At 36.9% G+C, this 22,360-nt stretch overlaps 2 protein-coding genes across 2 annotated transcripts in view; one reads left to right on the plus strand and one right to left on the minus strand.

The window, feature by feature from the left end:
- Positions 1-16,487, plus strand: part of LOC117471902 (A disintegrin and metalloproteinase with thrombospondin motifs 7) — a 62,166-nt gene extending 45,679 nt beyond the window's left edge. Inside the window, exons 21-24 of the mRNA XM_034117162.1 lie at positions 108-281; positions 922-1,068; positions 2,311-2,473; positions 14,212-16,487. Coding sequence (XP_033973053.1) covers positions 108-281; positions 922-1,068; positions 2,311-2,473; positions 14,212-14,372 — 645 coding nt within the window. The 3' untranslated portion in view covers positions 14,373-16,487. The remainder of the gene's footprint in view (positions 1-107; positions 282-921; positions 1,069-2,310; positions 2,474-14,211) is intronic.
- A 1,700-nt stretch (positions 16,488-18,187) lies between these two features.
- LOC117471584 (calmodulin-like protein 4) lies at positions 18,188-22,234 on the minus strand. The gene is made up of 5 exons (XM_034116696.1): positions 22,160-22,234; positions 22,019-22,049; positions 21,558-21,698; positions 20,940-21,128; positions 18,188-18,750 (listed from the first exon to the last, which is right to left on the minus strand). Exons 1-5 carry the CDS (start codon positions 22,160-22,162, stop codon positions 18,653-18,655), a joined length of 462 nt encoding a protein of 153 aa, XP_033972587.1. The 5' UTR covers positions 22,163-22,234; the 3' UTR covers positions 18,188-18,652.
- Positions 22,235-22,360: the final 126 nt, after the last annotated feature.

The following is a 22,360-nucleotide window of genomic DNA, read 5'->3' on the forward strand; positions in this document are numbered from 1 at the left end:
TTTAGCCAAGCTTTTTGTATGAGTGATGAAACCCACTACCACTGAATACTAACAAGCTCCAGCTGTTCATGATATTAGAATAACAATCAGTCCATGTCTTCCCTCAGTGTTCCAAGAATTGTAAAGGAGGCATTAAATCACGAGAGGTCCAGTGTTTTGACCTGCGGGATCAAAGACCTCTCCGACCTTTCCACTGCCGGGCCATGTCCTCCAGGCCACAAACTCAAACGACCTGTAACCCTCAGCCGTGTCTCGACTGGTACACCTCGTCCTGGGGCCAGGTGAGTGATCCTGAGAAAATAATGAGGAACATGGCGTTTTGTGCATTCTGGTGTCTGCTAGACGTGGCTTAATCTTCTCAAGCATTTCCCATGTATTTTCAATTAAAGGTTGAGGCAAGAGTGTCAAAATACTTCAAGACTGCATCAAAAGATTTTGTAGCTTATTACTAGTATTTGAACTCACCAAAAAGTTGGCTTTGAACCTTGCAATAATTATGTAACAATAAAGACAGAAACACAAAGATGAAACATTTCCCCTTTTGAAGCAAAAGGGTTACTGCGGATCCTTCCAATGTCTTAACAGCTAAGTGGCCCTCAAAATAAAGCCTTTATTGGTATTAAAAGCAACCTTTTACACGTTTTAATACAGACATGAGAAGTAGCATTTTATGAATTGTTTTGTTGCGATGTTGTGTACCGTCTTCAAATCATCCTTACTCTAAATGCCTCCGATAGTGGATACATTGTATGTCAAATTGGCCTTAAATTACATTTTGGGTGACATTAGAGAAAGTCTTAAAAAGTCCTAAATCTAACTTGCCTTTAGTTTAACCCTGAACAAGCATCAAGTCTGTGTGAAATTAGATCACCAAAATCAAATATCTTTTGCTGAAGTTCAGAAACTGTGTGTGTGTTTCAGTGTTCTGAGGTGTGTGGCGGAGGTGAGCAGCAGCGTATGGTCACCTGTCCAGAAGAGGATCAATGTGATGTGGCCCTCCAGCCCAGCAACATCCAATCATGTAGCAGCCAGCCATGTGCTCAGTGGCTTACTGGATCATGGGGACAGGTACACGCACACACGCACACACACATGCACATGCAAATGCAAACCAACAAATGGAGAATAACTCCGTATGATTTATAGACCAATTTCAAGAAGAAATTGAATATGTAAAAATCTATGAATTATTCTGTTATCATGTCCACCTCACTATTATTTTTCTAAACCTTGTATCCCGTTCAGGGTCACTGGATAATTCATACAGTGTTTTAATGTAAAGAATGTAATATAACCAGATATCAAACCCTGTTATTGGCTTAGAGATCTAACTTTTGTGTGAAGAAGTAGGTTTGGTTATGAATTAATTTGAAGATAGTCTTGGACCTCTGAGGCCTCACTACTATGCTTGGTTGGGAGGATAAGAAGAAAGAATAGAACAGATAAAAAGAGTGGTCAAAGGATTAGGGAGTGGCAAAATATAAAAGGGATATGTATTTAATAGATCTAGAATAGCCATAGAAATGATGTGGTGTGAACTGATTGGATAAAAAACAATAAAGAAAACTGTGAAGCAACAGAAAAAACATGGATTATCAAAAACCCTTTCATTATTTGCCTTTTGGGTCCAGAGTTTCTTCTCAAAGCCTACGCATCCTGTAGTATTCCTGCCTTTGTCACATTGAGTTAGAGGCAGCAGCATTTAAAAAATGTACAGATAATGGTGGGAAGCATTTCTATCTCTGAAACCCACATTAATACTTATGATCCGTGTGGTATATGCGCAGTCAAACATCAGCAGGCAGTCGTCTTATAATAACCTGACCCATTGTGACAATTACACGGATATCAGTTCCTCCCTGTCTCTCTTATGACTCCAGTCCACAAAGGGTCTTTCTATATAATCGTTTAAAATCCTGAACGATATGAGCAGTGACGACAAAACTACCTTTCTAGAGCCTGAAAGTCTTAAAACGGCACACAGCCAATGAAAATCATGTCCAAAGAATCAGTTATATAACGATTATCATTGAACACGTACAAACTAAAAAATATAGGATATCCACTATTTCCAGATTTAACTGAAACCTAAAGTCTCTAATTAATTTAATAAAACAGCCTTGTTGCTAATCTCCATGAAGTACTGCAACTCCTCAGAGCACCCCATCTTGTTCACTGATACAAATAAAACAAAACCAATGTTTCTAGAATCTATAACTATGAATATTTGATGTGAAATCACAACATTTTCTGCAGAAAGAAGCAATGTCCAGTAAAACATCTGTAAATGAGTGTAAACTGTCTCTGCAGTGTTCGGCTTCTTGCGGTGGCGGAGTGCAGCGTCGACTCATCAAATGTGTGAACACAAAGGCAGAGACGGACGAAGAAGTGGATCAAGCCCAATGTGATCCTGAGCTGTGCCCGGAGAGCATCCAGAAGTGTAACCTACAGGAGTGTGAGAGCGCCCCCTCTGGTGAGTGAATCTCCTTGTGTGCTGACATTAAAGGGGACTTATCCACAGTCAGTGTTTTACCTACGGCAGATCAGCGGTTTAAAAGCTTCAGTTTGGAGTAACAGACAGGACTACCAACATCGAAGATAGATAAGTAACTTAGAGCTGTGGCAGCAGCAAAACATATTTTAGCCATTTGTAAAACCCATAACTGTATGCTAAATTGAGAACGTTTTTACTGCTTTTCCTTGCCTTGAGACAGTTATACAGTCTGATGAGAAACTGAAGCTGCTATATACTCTTTCCAAACAGTGAAATATATTCTAAATACTATATATTTAAGTATAGTACACTTAAACTGGTATAGATTTTTTTAAGTGTCTAAAGGTTGATGCAACCGTCCACAGCAGTACATTGTCGACTCTTTGTCTTTTCTGGTGATTGTTGAATGGGGATGACACAGTTTTGTGTCTTACCTCTTTTGTATGGATGTGTTTAACTGAGGATCACTTTTAGGTGGTTTGTTTTTAGGACGAAGGGTTCTGCCCAAAACGTCTCTGCTTTCGAATGGACTTTATTGTAGCCGGTGATGTGCAGATCCTTCCTTTCATTGTTTATTATTAATAAACCACAGGAAATGGTCTTGGATCCGTGTTTGGATTGTGTTACTTCCTCCTGTCGGATCCATCAAATCCACTGACTGCGATATGAGTAAAAAAACTGAAAAGGTTGATCCACATGTCAAGTGACTGCTGCAGGGCTGTCATTACAGGGCATCTGAACATGCAATTTACACAAGTGGAATAGTTTGACCCTGCTGTAATAAGCTTGGGAACATTTCAATCTGATTCTGGCAGTGGTCAGGTTGGTAATGTCAGTGTTGATTGGACTTCTTGTTCACGTCAATGCGGATATTGAGTGAACTGTCAAACTAAGGGAACTCGCAGTCCAAGACCTTCAACATAAATGAAGTATGTGATGTTGGAGAACGCCAACAAAATGGACATAATGTGGATTCAACCATTCACAATGTTGAATCCACATTACAGCCTCAGTTTCTGACTGATTTTGTATTACACATTTATATTTAGGGGTAGTGGTAAGAATAAAGAAAATCTCTTGATCTTTGAGTAAATAGATATTGAAGATATTTATTTCAGGGGTAATAAGAGATACAAATTCCTAATGACATAATATTTTTTGATCATATGAAGTATGCACTTTGCCATACTGTACTGTAGATCAACAGCAGCATTGATATCACTGGGAATCCACCAGCTCTTCCTATTATGATGCCACCGCACAATGCAAGTGGAAAGGCTGACTACAGTAGCATCAAAGATCTTCTTTGTTATCTGGGCAGTGTAAAAAAAGAATTCCAACTTGGAGTAGAAGACATTTGCTTTCAAAGCAACTATTCACTACAGGAAAATGATCAGTCTTCTTTTTCCTGACTGGAAATTCCCATCTCTTGCTTTTCTTTCTTTTGCCTTTCTTTTACGTTATGAGCCCTATTAAATATATGCAATAGAATAAGTGACAATAATCCTAAAAATAAAAACAACTTTTAAATTATGTGCCAATAATCTTTTCATTTCTGTATGCCACAGCAGTTCAATGGCATTTCTGTTTCTTATCGACTATGAAATCACTGTTTCTCAGAGGGCAGCCTGACTTTTAAAGGCACAGATGTATAGAAGCATTATGGAAACATTTGAGGGTTATAATAATGTGGCGGCACACAGCTGGCCATGTTAGCGCTGTGTGTGGCCTTCCATCTCAGGTAATATTTGTTTCCGTGCTTTGCTCCAACAAGGAAATACAATGGTTACATTCATTCCTTTTTTACTTTTTATTTCTGTACAAAAAGATTTGGCCCATCCCCTTTGGGATTACTAGACCTTACTATTTTATCCCTTCCAGTCTTGCATATACGTATGTGGAAAAAGATAAAGATACATATATATATATATATATATTTTTTTTAATTTTATTTTAATTTTATGTGCACGATGACACACACACAGGCTCACAAGGTGAAAGAAAAAATACCGGCATTGAATGGTAATTGTGAAGGGATGAGATACTTTGGAAAGATACTTTGGACATGAACTTTACCTTGACAAGAAAATAGGATGTATTTTTGAGAATGGAAGGTTTACTAATGCCTGCAAGGTTTTTGGTGCTTGTCAGTAGTATTAACACGTGATCTCTGCCCGTGATCTGTTTCTCATGATAAAGCATTCAATCCATTTTTCACCATGTTTTTTGTAATATTTTATCTGTGTCAGGGGAGATACAAAATAATAAGCTGACAGAAAATGTTACACCTCCCACATTAACAAAGGTGACACGTGTTCTAACAGATGTTAATATTGCCCTGTGGTTTTACAAATGTGAGACTGTCAGTTATCTCCAAATCGTCTGATCCACACAAATGTAGTGAAATGTACAAATGTTCCTTACATAAGCTTTTGAATCCGACTCTGGAGCACACATGTTCGGGTTAATTTGTTCTGAAGTTAAGATCTGAATGTAATTAACACAACGAAATAGCCTGATGGTTATCTTTAGAGAGCTGGATTATCGCTTGCGTGAGTCTAAAGAGACTTAATAGTGCAGACCTTAATCATAATAACTTTTGCTCACTGCTAACTGCTTTGCTCATTTGCATCCACATTTGATGAAATATGACTTTATCATTTATGACTAATTAATTTTGTTTCCATGAAAGCATCTTAGCTGCATGAAATATTGGTCGGCTTTCCAAAGACAAAAAAACAAAACTATGCTCTATGTTAATTTCAAGATTGCAAATTTAGATTTTATTGTTATTTAAATGTGAAATTAATGGGTTTTGGTGTTTTACTCTTGACTGTGTGGGCGACTTTTATTAAAACAATTGTAACTTTTCCTTAAGGGTCAACCTTCCGCTGTGTAACAGTGTCGTGTTTAATGATAATTAAGGATAGAAAACATTAAACTTTACAGGTAGTGTACAACATGTTTGTTCTAAATGTGACAGCACTTTACAAATATCCTTTAAAAATGAAAATGAAAATCTTATTTGACTTCTGTTATCTATACTCCTTATAATACTGTAACAGCATTGATAACATTCTGCCAATTAAATTAGCTTTAGACATAAAACATATGAGTTATTGGTGAGTAATAACTTTCAGAAATAGACAATGACAAGCACTTGTGTTAGGTGGAGCGAAGTTTCTCAAAGTCTTTTCATCAATCTACTGTGGCTTTGATCATATTTCACTTTGGACAAAAGCATCTGCCAAATGAATAATTGTGTTCGCCACACATTCCAATGAGTGTCTTTTTTCAAGTGTCAATCCACGTAGAGCAAGAGCATATGGGCAGATATTGATTCAGGTCTATTCTAATGCTGCATTGACCGAGGACAATCATGACTGAACGCACACCAGAAACATCTCGTAAGCAATTTCAGACGAGACATGATAGAAATATAAAGTAATTGAAAAGAAGGTCTTTTATCCATTGTCTAAAGCTGGTGCATATGTGTTTCTCAACTACACTTTTTATTTTCTACCTAATAATTAGTAATAATTGTAACGTAAGTAATCAAACTCTATATTAGTTTTAAAGGTATTTCTCTATGGACAATGATCAGGCTTATGAGATCTCACATGGGCAACATTTTCATCCGACATTAATACAAGTCTGGCCATGTGTCAATATGTGCCCCGCTGTGATATATTGACCAACACATTATACCAGCTGAATTGATGTCCAAGAATAAAATAGTCTTTGTTGTCTCTTCATGCTTTTGTCAGAGCCTGCAAGGCTGCTCCAAAAGGGACTCATCAAATGTGGACTGGGAGCTTCATACAGAAGCTGTGTCTTTCATCAGTGCAGCGACACATGAAAAATATGACACATTGTTGAGCAATAAGTGGCATTTTATAATTTAAGATTTTGATTAAGCTGTTTCAGGGATCTCTGTGTCATAAGAACTCTTACAAATTCTACTGAAGGGGAGTCACTGAACTCCCCGGTCCCGACTAAATGAGGTTTGGTTGGGTCAGACAGTTAGTTTTAGCCGACAACATGCCGTCTGAAGAAGCTTCAATAAAACAGGAGAAGCTGCAAATACACATTTTAAATCTTCTGTATGGAGAGTAACTCTGATGATGATACACCACAAAAGCACCCAACCCGCTGTTAAGATAATATTCAATTATATTAATACGGCAGTTTTTTTTAAACGGCATGTTACTGCCACAATGAGAAAAAATATGAATTATCCTCAGTGTTCCGTTTTTATGTTTACCAAATTCAAGGTTGTTTGGTCTTACAAAACTATTTTCTCGCTATTTATACAAACATTGGGCCTGCATGGAATGGACTGTTCAATTAAATAGAACTTGGCAGTTGTCACACATGAAATGACACCCCATTTCAGGGCTCTAAGGCACCAGGGCCTAAAGTAGTTCAGTAATATTAATTTGATCCTTGAAGAATTACTTAAATAAGATACGACTGACTGGGTACGAGTTAGTCCCTAGTTTAGGCTTGGTCTCAGAAAGGTCTTGACCCCAACCCCACTGAGTTATGTCCTAGACTCATATTGGACCACACAAATTAATATTCTTATTAAAGCACTGCCTTGTGTACATTATAAAGGTTGTCTTTTTTGTCCATCCTCAATGTGTTGCATTATGCATACAGTACATTTACAGTAAGTACTCACAAATGTTGTAATTGCAGCAACTTAATGCACAACGTGATACACTGTAGCCCATATGTTTCATGTAAATGTGTTTTTTCTTTTGAAAAGGGGATGTTAGAGTAATGAATGGCATCATTATAGCATAAGTGTTCCAGGATTTATGTTTCCTGAATATGTTTCCAAGGTCAAACAGACTTGCACTCAAGGGAATGGCCTGTGAAAAACAGAAGGAGAACAAATGTCAAGTGAACATATGACCTGCATTCAGCCTGAAGGCCTCTGCATGCAAAGATTACCACAGCACTGAGTTAGCGCTGGGAGCTAAGGAGCTGTATTATATAGTTTTGTGTATGAGACGGAAACAAATAAAATAGGTGAATAATTAATCATGGGCTTATGGCTTAATTGGTTACAAAATACATTTTGAATTTAAATCTGTTTGTGTGTGTAATGTTTCTGAGCATTTAACTATTAGCAATCGGGTATTTATGTATTTTTGGAGGAGTTTAGATGCTTAAATAACATCAAAATCTTAAATCAAGTAGTTAATATTCTTGAAAGGTACTTTAACGGTTATCTTTTCATGAATATACTGTAGACAGAAAATATAGAACCTCTCAGGCCACATCAACTTAAACAAAGCAACAATAAAACATGTGCAGCACTATGGAAACATTTATCAGCCAGTTACATCTTACACAACAAAGAACTTGGGCTGACATTGTTATTATACATTTAAAGATATACAGATTCAATGCCTGCATCTTCTTCACACCACAAGATGCAACATTGGTGGGGAAGTATTCATTGTTTATAGAAAAACAGCATCATTGCAGCAGAAATCATAAACATGTAATAACTTGCCAATAATGTGTTGGAAATAGAATGCTGAAATGAATGAAGATTTGTTCAGTAAGGTTCAAGTCATAAAAGTGAGTTTTGGTCTATTTTCCATCTGCAGATTACCAGCCCACATGCTCCTGCAGGGCCACATATTTTCATGTAATGGTACACCACTCACCCGTAGAGGATTTTGGAGGTGAGAGCAAGAGGCTAAGCTCTTATCCATCAGCTGTCCAGTGAACTGAACCAAAACACACAGATAGTGATAGAGCAGCAACATAACCACCTCCCTCACTGGACATTATATCCAAGCCTGATACTTTAAAACGGCCATAAAAATATAAATGATGACCCAGATCTGCAGCTCCCTCTCAGCTTTATGGAGCTTGATAGCTAGTTTCAGATCCTTATTCATCTGTCAGGCAATGTTACTGTTTTGGTATACTATCAGTGCTCTCAAAGTGACGATAGCAACTGCTTTCAGAGGAAACAAGTTCTAAAAACGAACTGTATGATACATGCTCAGCACCAGACAGCAGACGGAGACGGTTTGCAACTAGCTGGTGAACATAGTGGAACTTTAAATATATTATTAACATTTTGAATTGTATACCCCGTTTATCTAGGCCCTTTTTGTTTTGTTTTATGTATATATATGTCACACTGTGGGACTGCGGGAAACGGTATCTCGAGATTTCTGGATGTATAACACATAATTTTGACAATAAAGCTGACTTTGACTTTGAACATTTAGCAGCTGATAGGATATTTTTCTCAAAGGAAGGTTAAAAGAGCTTTAATAGAAATTTCATTTCAATCTTTATTTCGAACAGATTAAAAAAATAACAAATAAAAAATAACAAATGTGAAAAACAGAATACCGTATTATTAAAATACAGTATTTATCCACATTCACGATAATATTTATATATTCAACAAAAAAAAGTCTTCATATTAATAATAATAATTTAAAAAAAATTATATTTGTCCGAAAGGGAGTAGGAGGAAGCAAATGCTTATTAATTCCCACCCCTTACTTGATCAATGATTGTCCTTTAAGTCATTATGCAAGTTATTCCTACTTACATTTATACATACATATACAATCATTTCTCATCTTCAATCACCTCTCTTCATTCTCATAGTTTTCCAAAAAAGTGTTTCTGTACATCCTTTTAAACTGAATATGCTTGTGCTTTGTTTTAACTCCTGCTCCAAACCATTCCATAAAATCACCCCACAGATTGTTATACTCATACTGTACTTCTCAGATTTGTTCTGACCTTGAGTTGTTTAAAATGTAGATTTCCTCTCAAATTATAAATGAAAGTAAACATAACTTGCAGTAACTCTAAATTAATGATAAGGTTGCTCCACAACTGGAGGCGTAACTGTTTGCCAACTAAGTTGACTTTATCAACTTACAAGGTAATAATAATTCAATGTTGCATTCGCACGTTTTCTCACTGCCCCCAAGTGGCCAAACAATCAGTTATCGCAGATTTAGGAATTAAAACACAAATATTACAAGAAAGGTTCCTGATTTACAGTTTACTGTAGCTGCTATACTGTTATTGTATTTTAAAACTAACACTTTAACTTATGTTATCTTTTGTAACTAAAATGGAAAATGAAGACAGAGTGGTCATGCTTGATTTATGTACACTGATAATATAGGGATGTTCTTTTTGCTCATGCAATGCTCAAGTTCTTTATGTCTATTCCAAATGTACAGCACTGTGGGCCATATAAGAGCACTTCTTGTATAGTTAATGTGTTTCCTGGCCCACTCTTTTTATGATTTTATTAACCCTCTCTGATACTTAGACCATAAGATGTTTCTTTATGAGAGCAAAGCCACATCAACGGATGATGCTGATGCATACAGTATGGTGAAAAGGCTGAAGAGTGGCTCAGTGAACAGGTCTTCATTGTTAGTAATACTAAGGGTTTGTCTTTCCAAGAATTGATTGAAAGCACATTAATGTGAAAGTTCCAATGACCACTTTCGAGCTTGTTGGTAAGTGGGTCAAAGATAGCAAAAGGGAGTGTATAGAAAACAGGAAATGCTGTGTATTGGGTTGCAGCTGTGGCCTTTGTACTCCCGTGACGTCATGGAGTTTCTCTGATCTGGGTAACATTGGAAATTCTTCTCTTGCGCTTAGAAAATTGTTTTACACATGATCAGTGGGTTCATTGTGTAAAGGCTATGTTATAGGGTGCACCCCATACATCTCAATGCGTATCTAGGTACAGTATAACCCTTTTTTTAGATCCTTGGTCCAATACTTTGGTACAACATGGATAAACATGATTATTTGATTGCATTTTTTGGATGCATTGTCATACAATTTGGGATGGACATTTATCCTCCCAGAGTCTTGTTGTCCTTGAAAAGATAATGATGTTCAATTGTCATATAGTGTAAGAGTAATCATTGTGTTCGAAGGCTGAATCTTAATGATTTTGATATTCACACAATATGAAATGTAGTTAACTTAATTAAGCTCTTAAAGGCCAATACATACGTTCTTATTGTGCTGGTTCTGGCACGCACTTTCTTAAGTGGGTCATTGTAGCTTATGCATAATTTAAGACATTGCTATCAAGCTGACGTAATTTCGCTTTTGTTGGTACTTGGTGCGCCAATAGAACTGTCTAATATATACAAAAAAAACGTGTCAGTTTTTTATTTCTGTTGTATTGTAATTTAAAACATAATTGCAGTTAAAGGTAGGGTATGTAATTTGAGAAACCGGCTCGAGATCGCTAGAATTTGAAAATACACGACCGGAGAAAATCTGCCACTTCCTTATAGAGCCCCTCCTCCAACACACACGAACGTGCACATGACCAATGAGGGCACGAGATAAGTTTGTGCACAGATGGAAGGCTGACAGGCAGGTAGGCCATCCAGTTATTTTAGCCGGGCCGGCTAAAATGATTGGTCGTGCTTTTTACAGTATTACGGCTTCCACAGATGACATTTTTGTATGGATTTTTTGTCAAAGCACTTAAGATATTCATTGCTATCGGGATGTTAAGAGCATTCCATGGAATATAACAAAAAGTGTATCTCAAGCCGGTTTCTCAAACTTACATACCCTACCTTTAAGTGAGGAACAAGATTCAACAGATATTTCTGTGCTAAGAAATTCCAGACTACACTGATTGTTTTTAACATCTGAGAAGGGAAATGTCTTTCTTACAGATGTGAGAATGTCAGGTTGATTTACAGTAACAACAGTAACAGCAGAACACTGTTTAACTTTGCTGTCTGCAGTCACCCGAGCTTTGGAATTCCTTATTTACATCCCAAAGCACTTGGATCCTCTAATGTGATAATCATAATTTTGCACTATAAATGCAGACTGTGAATACTAATCAATAATTTGATTTGAAGTCTTTGAGTTGAGGGGTTTGTCGGCCTAAATGAATAGTTGTCACTGGCATTGAGGCTTTGAAAAGCACATTACTTTTGGATTTGCAGAAGGTTTAGAGTTGAGGTATGATACCTAATGTGTCTGTTATAGCCATTAGCCTCTGCCTCTGAACTCACTTGAACATTCCAGCTGGAAAGAGCAGCTTGTTTTTCCTGTTTCTGTTTTTGTACTTTGACAGTTACTCCATAACTTCATTCCTAAAGGACTTCTGATCCCTGCCCACTTAACTGCTCTTGAATGACAAGACTATGAGGTGAATACAAGCACAATGTGAGGCTCTGAAATAGTGAGTGTATGATGAAGTGTGACAATTCAATTTCAGCCCACGCTCAAATCTGCCATCAGAGCTGTTTCTTCCATTTCATGCTTCTGCTGTACCTTCTGCAATTGGACCTTGTAGTAAGAGTCTGTGCTCTGGTTGATAAATACAAACCTGTGGGAAGAATGGTGCAAATTTAAAAAAGAAAATGTAAGGAGGTGTCCTTCTACAAAACAAACATTTTTGAGTGTATTGTCCATTCAATGTACATTTGTAGGACATCCAAACATCAGACTTTTTTAAATAGTTTATATTAGATTAGATAGTGCAAGCTTTTTTTAGTCATTTGTTTAATTGTTAAGTACCAAGACTTGCCTTTGTTATGCAGCTTCAAGGTAAGCAAGAGGATTTATTTGTTGCTAAAAAGTAGATATGCAGCAATACCACTCCTGATTCTGATACAACAATTCAGGGCATCTGCTGATACTGACCACAACCAGTGTTTGCTTTTGGCCATATTTAAAATATCTGTGTGCACACTGCATAGCACTTATGGGGAACATTATTATGTGAGGAAATGTTACATAGGGATGCTTTGATTCTTAAAACTGAGAAAGTGACTCAACGTGACTGAAATATGACACTAACAAAGAAACTTAAATGTGTTAAACGAGTTAAATGCTTTGGAGATGACCAACTAGATTTGTTAAAATTAATGGTGGTGTTGAAAATAATTCCCAAGGTTTTATGTGGCGTATTTTAACATTGGATGGCATGATTCAGATATGATTGCACAGTAGTCTTTAGCTCATATTATTAAATCTGAACCTGAGATCCCAATGACAATTAGCCAACTTCGATAAACCACAAACCACCCCCAAGCGTACCCTAGCCCTACAGCACTAATCAGCAAATGAAAAAAATTCCATCCAAAAATAATAATAGTTTTGGCTGAATTTAACTTTTAGTTTTTCCCCTCTGAGCAGTTTCGATGTTTATGGTTGTTGTCATTTTAAATGTATACACAACATAGCAGGATAAATGAACAGAGACACATTTTCTTTCTGTATTTGTTCATTGTTAAGCACTTCTCTGTTCAGAAATAAATCCTGATCAGGTCTCTAAACATGATCTGTGTTGAATGAAGGGGAGAGCATGAGCAGAATATGTGGGATTGCACCCAGTGGCGTAGCCAGGAATTATTGTGTGGGTGGGCCTGGAGAAATGTAGGTGGGCCAGGGGAGACTTATTAAGCGTGGGGTCTGAGCTGAAACTTCATTAATGATTTTAATGATTTTTTAATGCACTAATTGAACATAAGCATAAACTAGCAGTGAAAACAAAAACATAGGCATGGCGGCCTCAGAATGTGTGTAAAACTGACATCCACATGACTAGGGATGGATATCGTTAAGGTTTTAACGGTAGGCCTACTACTACTTTTATCGATACTGCTTATCGATCCGGTCTTTTAACGGTACTTTTATCGGTTCTTTTGGAGAAATAAATAAGGTAAACTAACTAAACAAATTGTGAACAAAACTAACATTGCTTTTTATTTAAATTAAATACATAATATTTCACATAAAAGAAACAACAATGTTTTAACAAATCATATTAAATAATCTGACAGAATTGTAAACAGAATAGCTGAAACTTTAACAAAATAAATAACTCAGTTATTATTATATATATTATATTAGAAACGGAGTTGGCGACACTAAAACTGCAATATAATGTTTGTGTAGCATAATATATATGACATATATTTTTTACATGTCTTCAGTACCTATAAAAAGAGAGCTTAATACGTTACAGTACCACGGTCTTAAATAATTCAGCCCCGGAGCCCGTTTAATACCGGGGCTCTTTACCCATCCCTACACATGACTGGCTCGGCGGCCACAGGTTGTTTATCCTTGACAGTCCCACAGTGGGCACACACTGAGAGTGTTTCATATTCAGCAAATGTGTACACGCTTCACTGCAGACCTCAAGAAGAAATAAGAATTTCATTCACTCACGGCAAAACTTACTTTACTTACTAATTTACTCACGGTAAAAAAATGCACTCCCTATTCCATAGTCATGAAGGTGGAATCTAACTATATCCAGAATAAGTTTGATTGGATCCAGGCTAGAAACATATTTATTTCTGCTGTAAAGTTGGGCATTTTAACATGGGGGTCTCTGGCTCCTTTCTGCATCCATCCCCTGTCGGCCACTAGATGAACTACAGTTTGTGGCACTTCCTTCTGGGCTTCCCAGCTCTGCGCTATGATGCGCTGATTGGCTGTGGGTGGGCCAGACGTGCATGTGGGTGGGCCCGGGCCCACCCACAGCTACGCCACTGATTGCACCTGTTACTGTTCACCATAAAGGGCATGTCTTATGGTGTTAAGAGGCTTACAGACCCCACACAGTGCCTGTGATTCATTCTGTAATGATTTCCTAGAACAAATTATGCATCTAACCTCTGTGTGACCTTTTCGTTCTGTCCTCCACACAGGAGCAGTTTGCCTTCGTGATCGGCTAACGTTTCGTTTCTGTCAGACGCTCCGCTGGCTCGGACGATGCCACCTGCCCAACGTACGAGTGAAGTGCTGCAAATCCTGCAGCCAGCGCTCCCGCTCCAGCAGCACGTCTTCCGCTAAAGCCGCAATAAAGTAACCACTCAACAACTGGAACACTGAGGAAATACAAATCATCACAGCTCTTTCTGTATATATATCTTTTCTAATTAGAGTAGTTATGAATTAGTTCAACAACTCTGCATGTTTGTGCTGGTGCTATAATTATATAGGGCTCAAATGATTTGGAGAAATAAGAAAGCATAGCCTCATCCCCAGCAAAACAATGAGAATGTAGATATTTGTTTGCACTTTTTATACTATACAGTTTGACAAGAATGACATTTCATGAATTAAGACTTAGTAACAGATGTAGTGTGGGCTCTTTTATCAATGTAGCCAGCTTAAAAAAATCATTATTACACATGCAGATAAACTACTCATTAACCTTTATGGTTGGTACAATGCTTTCATTTATTGACAGCAGCAGAAAATTGACAGATTAAAACATACTGGTATACAATTTGCTGTGTGGTTTTTCCTTTAACGGGCCAAAGAAAACCAGGTGCTTCATAAATGCTTCATGTAGCATTCATACATAATTGACTGTTGGCGAAGCCCGCTCCCCCTACTGTAAGTTACTGTTCTAACAGCTTTGCAATGTCAGTGGTCCACCATTTAAATAATTTGTTTACAATGGGTCCCTGTTTTCAGACATAAATGACAGATGTTGCACCTTTTATCTGTAGCTAGCTTACTAAGCTAACTTAGCTTTAAAAGCTGATATCTCAGGCTGACTTTTTTGTGTTTCAATCTCACATGTTTTGAACCATGGACTCAGTAAAGGATCATTTAAATACACACTTGATGGCTACCTAGAGCCTTCAAGTACCAGGTAAACGTTATGCATCCAAAAAACAACATTGTTCTTGTGGCCTACTGCAGTGTAGACCTAGGGCGCCCCATTATGTAAAGGTACTGTATGATAAGAAAAAGCATTAATACCTTTTTTCTTCTTACATTTTAAATGTTTAGCTTGCATAACTTGTTTTCCTAATTCTTACAAAAAAAAACGAATTTCTCTTTTCACTGGCTTGTCTGAACCGGGTTTGAGTTCATGTGCAGCCAGAGCTCCGGTCAAGCACTTATTGATTTGGTGAAGGACTATATTATATACATATGTTGCTTCTGTTTATTCAGTAAACTGAAAAGAAGAGCTTTGTCCATCCCTATTGACAGACCTGCAGTGTAGTTACGGTTGCTAAGCTATGACTGGACAATCATTTCTTCTGGAGAAGGCTTTAGGAAATGGTGGACTTTTTAATGTCGTCAGCAAAATACAGTCAACAGTAAAAAGCCTTTAAAGGTTGTAGCATCAATTACCACATATTTAATGTCACACTTTTGCTTCACATTATTGTTCATTCTTTTAAGTTACAAAGTAAAATGTAAATGGGAGAGGGAAGCTTCAGGAAATACTTGGTGCTAGAGGCCACATAGGCTCAAAAAACGTTCGGGCAGGTATTGGCAGGCCCAGTGCCTCATCTACTTGAATATTGGATAATTGAATGGTAATGTTTTATAAAACCACAAGATTAAAATATTCCGCAAGTTTAGCATTTTAGAAATGAGTTAAAATCGAGGGAATAATAGTGTCCGAATGGGTTTAGTATGGTGAACAAGGGATTAAGCTTTATATATAATATTTGATACTTTTGCAACTGTGGTTTTTAGTTTAAATGTCGTACTGTACTTACACAATTGTTGTTGGCATTGACATATACAATATATAGGCTGTAATTCAGAGTCTTTCCAGAAGGAATTGAAAAGCAGCTCAAACATAACAACGCAGTTCAGCTAAAGCATCCGCTATGGCGTCATCTCCTCCTGTGTTGATTCATGCTGTTAAATGTCTAAATGACATATCTGTGGAAAAGCTGTTTGTTGTATAGAACAACAAATCAATTCTTTAAGAGGAAAAAGAGGGGGGGGGAATCAGTATAGTGTTTTTTTGTTTAAATAAAGCAGGTGGGAATAAGGTGGCTATAGTCCATACCATGAATAGAGCTGTTGACACCGGACGCAGCGTTATAGTAGAAACATTTCTTCTCTGGAAGAATGTACAGGCCATTTGTTCAAAACCTTTTTGTTCCCTAACGTACAATAATAATAATAATAATAATAATAGCTTGCATTTATATAGCGCCTTTCAACGGACCCAAGGTCGCTTTACAGTAATAGAGTACAACTTTACACTCAAGCAACACAGGAACCACAACGTTGGTGAAGTTACATCTCACACAGTTGGAAAAATGTAGTTATGATTCACTTTTATTGTGTATTAAAAGTCGACATATATGGTCTATTCATGTAAAGAGCTTTGTCGGATGTGTTTTGTACTGAATGTTTCCTCATAAGTTTACAGGTATAGGTGCTGGGAACATGACATTTAAGTTGTGTTCTGCTGCTTTGTTTGGTTTGATCTGTATGAATTGCATCTGTTTGAAATTCTCAGGATTCAATTGATGATACGATAAGCCTCTTTAGTTATTGTTGCTAAGCAGGTTAAGCTCTACATTGTAGTGTGGCACATATGAAGCTTACAGGACACCAAACCAATATTCCAATTTCATATTTCAATTTAAGCATACCACTGGTGTTGCTGCACAGTAGACCTTGGTAACAACAATCGTGATAAAATATTTTGGTAGGGAATGTGATGTTAGTCATGAAGTAATGTTTGGTGCTGTAGTCACACATAGAGCTAACTAAGCTACATGATACCATGCTGTCTTTGCACCAGGATCATGCAGAAAAGACGTTAAAGCTATATGATACAAGGCAAAGGGAAAGTATGTTTCACTTTGCGATTTTATACCATGGTCCCCCTAAATGGACTAAAGAATAAGAACAAAACCACTAGCCTTTGACGTGGTAGCATCTTGAACTAGCTAACCCACATTTATCTACAGTTAGTCGGGGACAGCTGATGTACAGTATGCAGCTTACCTTGGAGACTCACTGCTTAATAAAACCTTTTTACAGCAGAAATGTTTGGCTTATTATCGTATTAGGGAAGGCCAACAGAGACATTGTCAATGATATTCTTTTCAACTGTGTTTTCCTGTTATAAATATCTGCAATTAAAAATAAGTATTTCTAGTCCTCACTTTTTTATTGAGGTTTGTGGTGCTTGAACTCGTAGTTTCAACGACGCATCGGTTATTTTATCATTCTGAAAGAAATTAGAAGACTGCTCTTTGGACACACCTGCCATGAGAAATTACTTTTACAATTGCTAAACTAATTGGAGCGTCGGGGAAGGGCGATCAAAGGGTCAATCATATTTGTAATGGTCTGTAGTGGCTTTCACATTCCACATTGAAACACAACTGATGTTTGACTTCAAACCTGTTACTTTTTTCTCAATTTAGTTTGTTGGACTGATTGTTTCTGTACTTTCTGTTTTTAAAGAGTGTTATTTGTAAATGTGTGGATTATGTTGGTTTCAAGGCACAAAATGAAGACAGTGGGTTGTATGCTGTAGCTACTAAAAACATTTTTGTATGTAATCTGTTGAAAAACTCGTTTCTTTACAAAATCCAGCCGTAACCTTCATTTAAATGTTGATTGATTTGCCATACAACAATGACGTGTTTTGGATGAAATGTTATTCATGTATTAATCAGTGATGTGTTATTACATATGTATATTTATACAGTATACTGTGCTTTATACTACGAAATAAAAGTTTTGGTAAAAAATGTAATGAAAAGTTGCTTATGTAAATGCAATGTTCAGATGACAGTTATGCATGCAGCCGTCAGAAATAAATAAAGGTATGGGTTTAAAATACAGATGCATAAAATAAAATACCAATTTTCAGTTCATTCAAACTCCACAGCTTTTATCTCATTAGTTCAGAAAGAGAATGAAGTTTGATATGTTTGGAAAGTTGACAGTGAATGTACTTAATGAAGCGAAAGTCGTAATATATCACTCACAAGCATGCAGGGGTATTTACACAAATCCTCAAACTGGACATTACATTAGTTTTGGTAGAGGGTCAGGTTGGAAAAAAATGTGTACCCAGAATGTAATGCATTTACAATTTGATCCCATCAAAGAATCACAAACGGCATCTCATAGTCTTATGATTCACAAAATGTTTACTGTCGTAGAGGAAAGCTACATACGAAGAAAATACATCCTTCATTGAAGAATGAACTGATAATTATGGAGGAATAAACACAATGAAGAATATTTTCTTCCATTACAGAATTTCCTTTTTCAACATGCTATATTCTTTTACAGTATGCAACATCTTCCAACCATCACGTTCATTGAATGTAAAGTGAATTCCCCGTCGTGGCTGAAGGATCAGTAATCGACCGGTGGCAGCGTCACCATCTGGGTGAACTCTTCGTAGTTGACGGTCCCGTTTGACTTGACGTTTGCCTCTTTGAAGAGTTCATCCACTAGACGAGGAACACAGAAATCAGCTTTGTAAGTGGAATTGAAACGAAAGAGCGATGCCTGAAAATGTATTGTCTCCCACTTCAGAACGCTCAGGGGGAGGGAAGCCTCATACAGACTGACGGACCCTTCAAAGCGTAGAGCTGCCAACATCCCTAACCTGCATGCTGAGACTGTGAGTGTGGTTCCTATTAGCGAAAACTGAAATGTTTCACCTTATCATTGGGGATCAATTCAATCATTTGTTAACATGAAGACATTATTTATTTTGTTACTCACCAGAGAATACCAATATACTGTAAACCTTTTATGAGGAGTGTTAGCATCAACTATGTTGCTATTTTTAAAATGTGGTGTAGTGTACAATTTTGAGTAATAAGTAAAAAAGTACTTTCTTGTATAGAGTAAAACAAGTTACTTTAATATATATACTACTACACTGAAAAAAATATAGTTATGTGAAATCTGTTGACGTAATACATTTAATTGAAGTCAATGTTTCAGTTTTTTCAGTGTACAGCAACTACTTTGCTGTTGGTCATTTTGTGCTTTTTTTTTATTTAAATTTGTAACCTTAAATGCAGGACTTTTACTCATTAGCATTTCTACACTTTTCAAGTGCTACTCAAGTAAAAGTTATGAATACTTCCAACACAGAAGGTTGTTTTACTCAAACAACATCATAAGCATGTATCATACTGAATCATAATACTGAAATAAATCACTGCCCTGTTAGAGATGTGGCATGTAAATTAGTCATTATTTTTCAAACAGACATTTAAAATTCTTTAGCAACAACGATCACAGTGTCTTCAGTATAATCGCTTACAGCTTCAATAGTTTTGGATTCCAACAACTTGATGGATGTCCCCCCCACTAAGAAGCTCTGCACTTCAATTGAATATTAACTGCTTTGTGTGCGCAGTACCCATCCAGAGGAAATACACTGACAGTACTTTAAGTACTTTAATCTTTGTGTTGCTTTGAAGCATGTTACTATGATTGGCAGGTCTCGGCTTTGAACAAATTGCATCAAAATCAATCCCTAACAACTAACTGGATATCAGCCCCCTACTTTCAAAATGAAGGACTATCTCTGCTATCATCACTTTACATAGGAAATCAAACGTCAATGTTCAGATGGAAGTGGAACAACCACTCTGTCCTTAAGTGACAGCGAAAAAGAAAAAAAATGACAGAATCAACGCTAACCATTCTTGAAATATCTTATTATATCACCAGAATAAATCTCTCAAAAATAATAACAGTGACTGCTTTAACTCTAGTAGAAATACAATTTTAGAACTCATGTTTATGTTGGACTAGAGCTTTCCAATACAGCCTGGCGGCATTTAAGTCTGTTTTCAGGAGGATACACCTGGAGATACAACCAGAACATGAATTACTGTAGTAAGGTTGAATGTATATGAAATGGAGTAAATAATCATAGAAAAGCTGCTTTACCCAAACAAGTCATTGGACAGCTGTATATAGTGGATGTAAGGAAGCTGCTTGCAAGTCCCAGGGAGATACTGAGCTTACTGTAAGTGTAAAGCCTGATTCACTGTAGTCAGTGAGTGACACATGAGAGGGCAGTCCTCTTTGTGAATTGTGATATGAGGGCCCCAATAGATGCCATTCTCTTGAATAGAATTACTATTGTATTTTATAATCTCATGAATACAATTATCAATTAGATTTTAATCCCTGGAAGTTTGATAATTACGGCTACCCTTAAGTATTAAGGACAGAGTTAATGTAACTCTTTAACGCATGCAAGGGAGTTTGAATGAAACACTGCATTCAAGTCTAAATGTATGTACGGTTATTAAAGGGTGTTCACATTCATATTGGATTAACAGTGTAAGACTCTAATTTTGTAGAATGTAATACAAATGTACATGGTTCCTCAGTTGTAACACCTTTCGTTTACATGTAACCTCATTAAAAATACAGTAGGTTATACAGCAGAGCAAAATAAACTTTACAAACAGTTACATACTGCTCAGTTACTTTGAACCAGGCATCCCTGAGCTCACTGTGGATTATGGTACTGTATAATAGGATGTATTGATTAAATAGTAGACTTTAACCTTTAAGTTGTTGCTCTGTATCAAGTCAACAGCTTCCTCTTTCTGCTGCTAGATGTTTGTCATACATTCTGCAGATTTCCATCTTGAGTTTACTTTACCTTCTTTGTTGGTGAGTTTCTCCCCCAACATGGTGAGCTTGGCCCGGAGCTCAGAGGCCTGGATGTATCCTTTCTTCTGTTTGTCCGTCATCCTCAAGGCCTCCAGGATTTCTGCCTTGGGGTCTTCCTGTTGCATCTGTCTGTGCATCATCGTCAGAAACGTAGAGAAGTCCAGCTCACCCGTCTTTTCTAAACATGAATTATATCACAAAATTATGAGAAAGTGTGAATGAAATGACAAGTTTGGACAGGAATGATCAGCATTTTGAACACGGACAGTTACATGTGAGGTTGTTTTGTCTGTATTGATTTCCAATTTCTAAGAATACAGGAAGTCTTTTGGACAATAATCTTATAAAGATAAGTATAACCCACTTAAAAGTGTTGTTTTTACAACAAAAGCAGCAGATATTAGTACTGTACATGTCATTTGATTATTGTGCTTTTCCAATTACTTAACTTAACAATCATGATGACTATCATCAAATAAATACCAGTTTTTTAAATCAAGATCAGTTGGATTTCTATTTAAGCAACAAAAAACCATACTAACTATACTCATCATAGACAATCAAACAAAGTCAAAGCGGCTACTTGAATTTGATATTTGTACTTTACCAATTTTGTGAATTTGTAGATGTCTTTCGATTTCACCGAACGTGGGGCTTGTACCCAGGCAGCGCATAACTGTGATCAGGTCTTTGGCAACGATCTTACCCTTTTGCTTCTTGTCATATAAGGAGAAGCACTCCTTGTACTCTGCATGGGGATACAAAATGATGCAACACATCAGTATAGTTCTTTTCATTGTAATATTTAGAAGAAACACTTTATCTATCATTCAGTAGAAGGTTCACTGAAAAACATTCAAACCACAGCACAGGAACATAACAGACTGAAGGTCAGCCTTTGTCCCTCATGCTCTTTAAGTCATTATTTTCAACAACAAAAAACATGTACTAATCACTAATGGATACATGAACAATACTTGGTCAGGAACGACTGGAACATACTTCATTTCCAATAACAACAAAACTAAATGGAAGCTAGAAAAAAAAAGTGCTCTGGATCCGTCTTACCATTGATTTGAACTGGAGTGAAGAATTTAGCCTGCAAGGTGACAATAATAGTTTCACTAGGCAGGTAATTACACAAAAACACTGCCACATACAAAAATCGATTTTTCTAAAAGGCTTAATGAAAAACTTCTTTGTCCTTACCATTTTTGCGACAGCTTTGTTTCCTTCCAGGAAGAAGTTTCCTGTGGTCTGCGTCACCTGTCCCTCCACCTCAGTTTAAAGTCCACCACCTGTAAGCCTACGTAATATAATATGTGTTGCTGTGGAAACGCAGATACCAGATCCACAGTGCTGCATTGTCCTTTCCCTTTCCCCCCCACCTCTCTCATAAAAGGAGAGCCA

This window comes from Trematomus bernacchii, unplaced genomic scaffold, assembly GCF_902827165.1.
Source record: "Trematomus bernacchii unplaced genomic scaffold, fTreBer1.1, whole genome shotgun sequence".
In the NCBI taxonomy this organism is placed as follows: domain Eukaryota; kingdom Metazoa; phylum Chordata; class Actinopteri; order Perciformes; family Nototheniidae; genus Trematomus; species Trematomus bernacchii.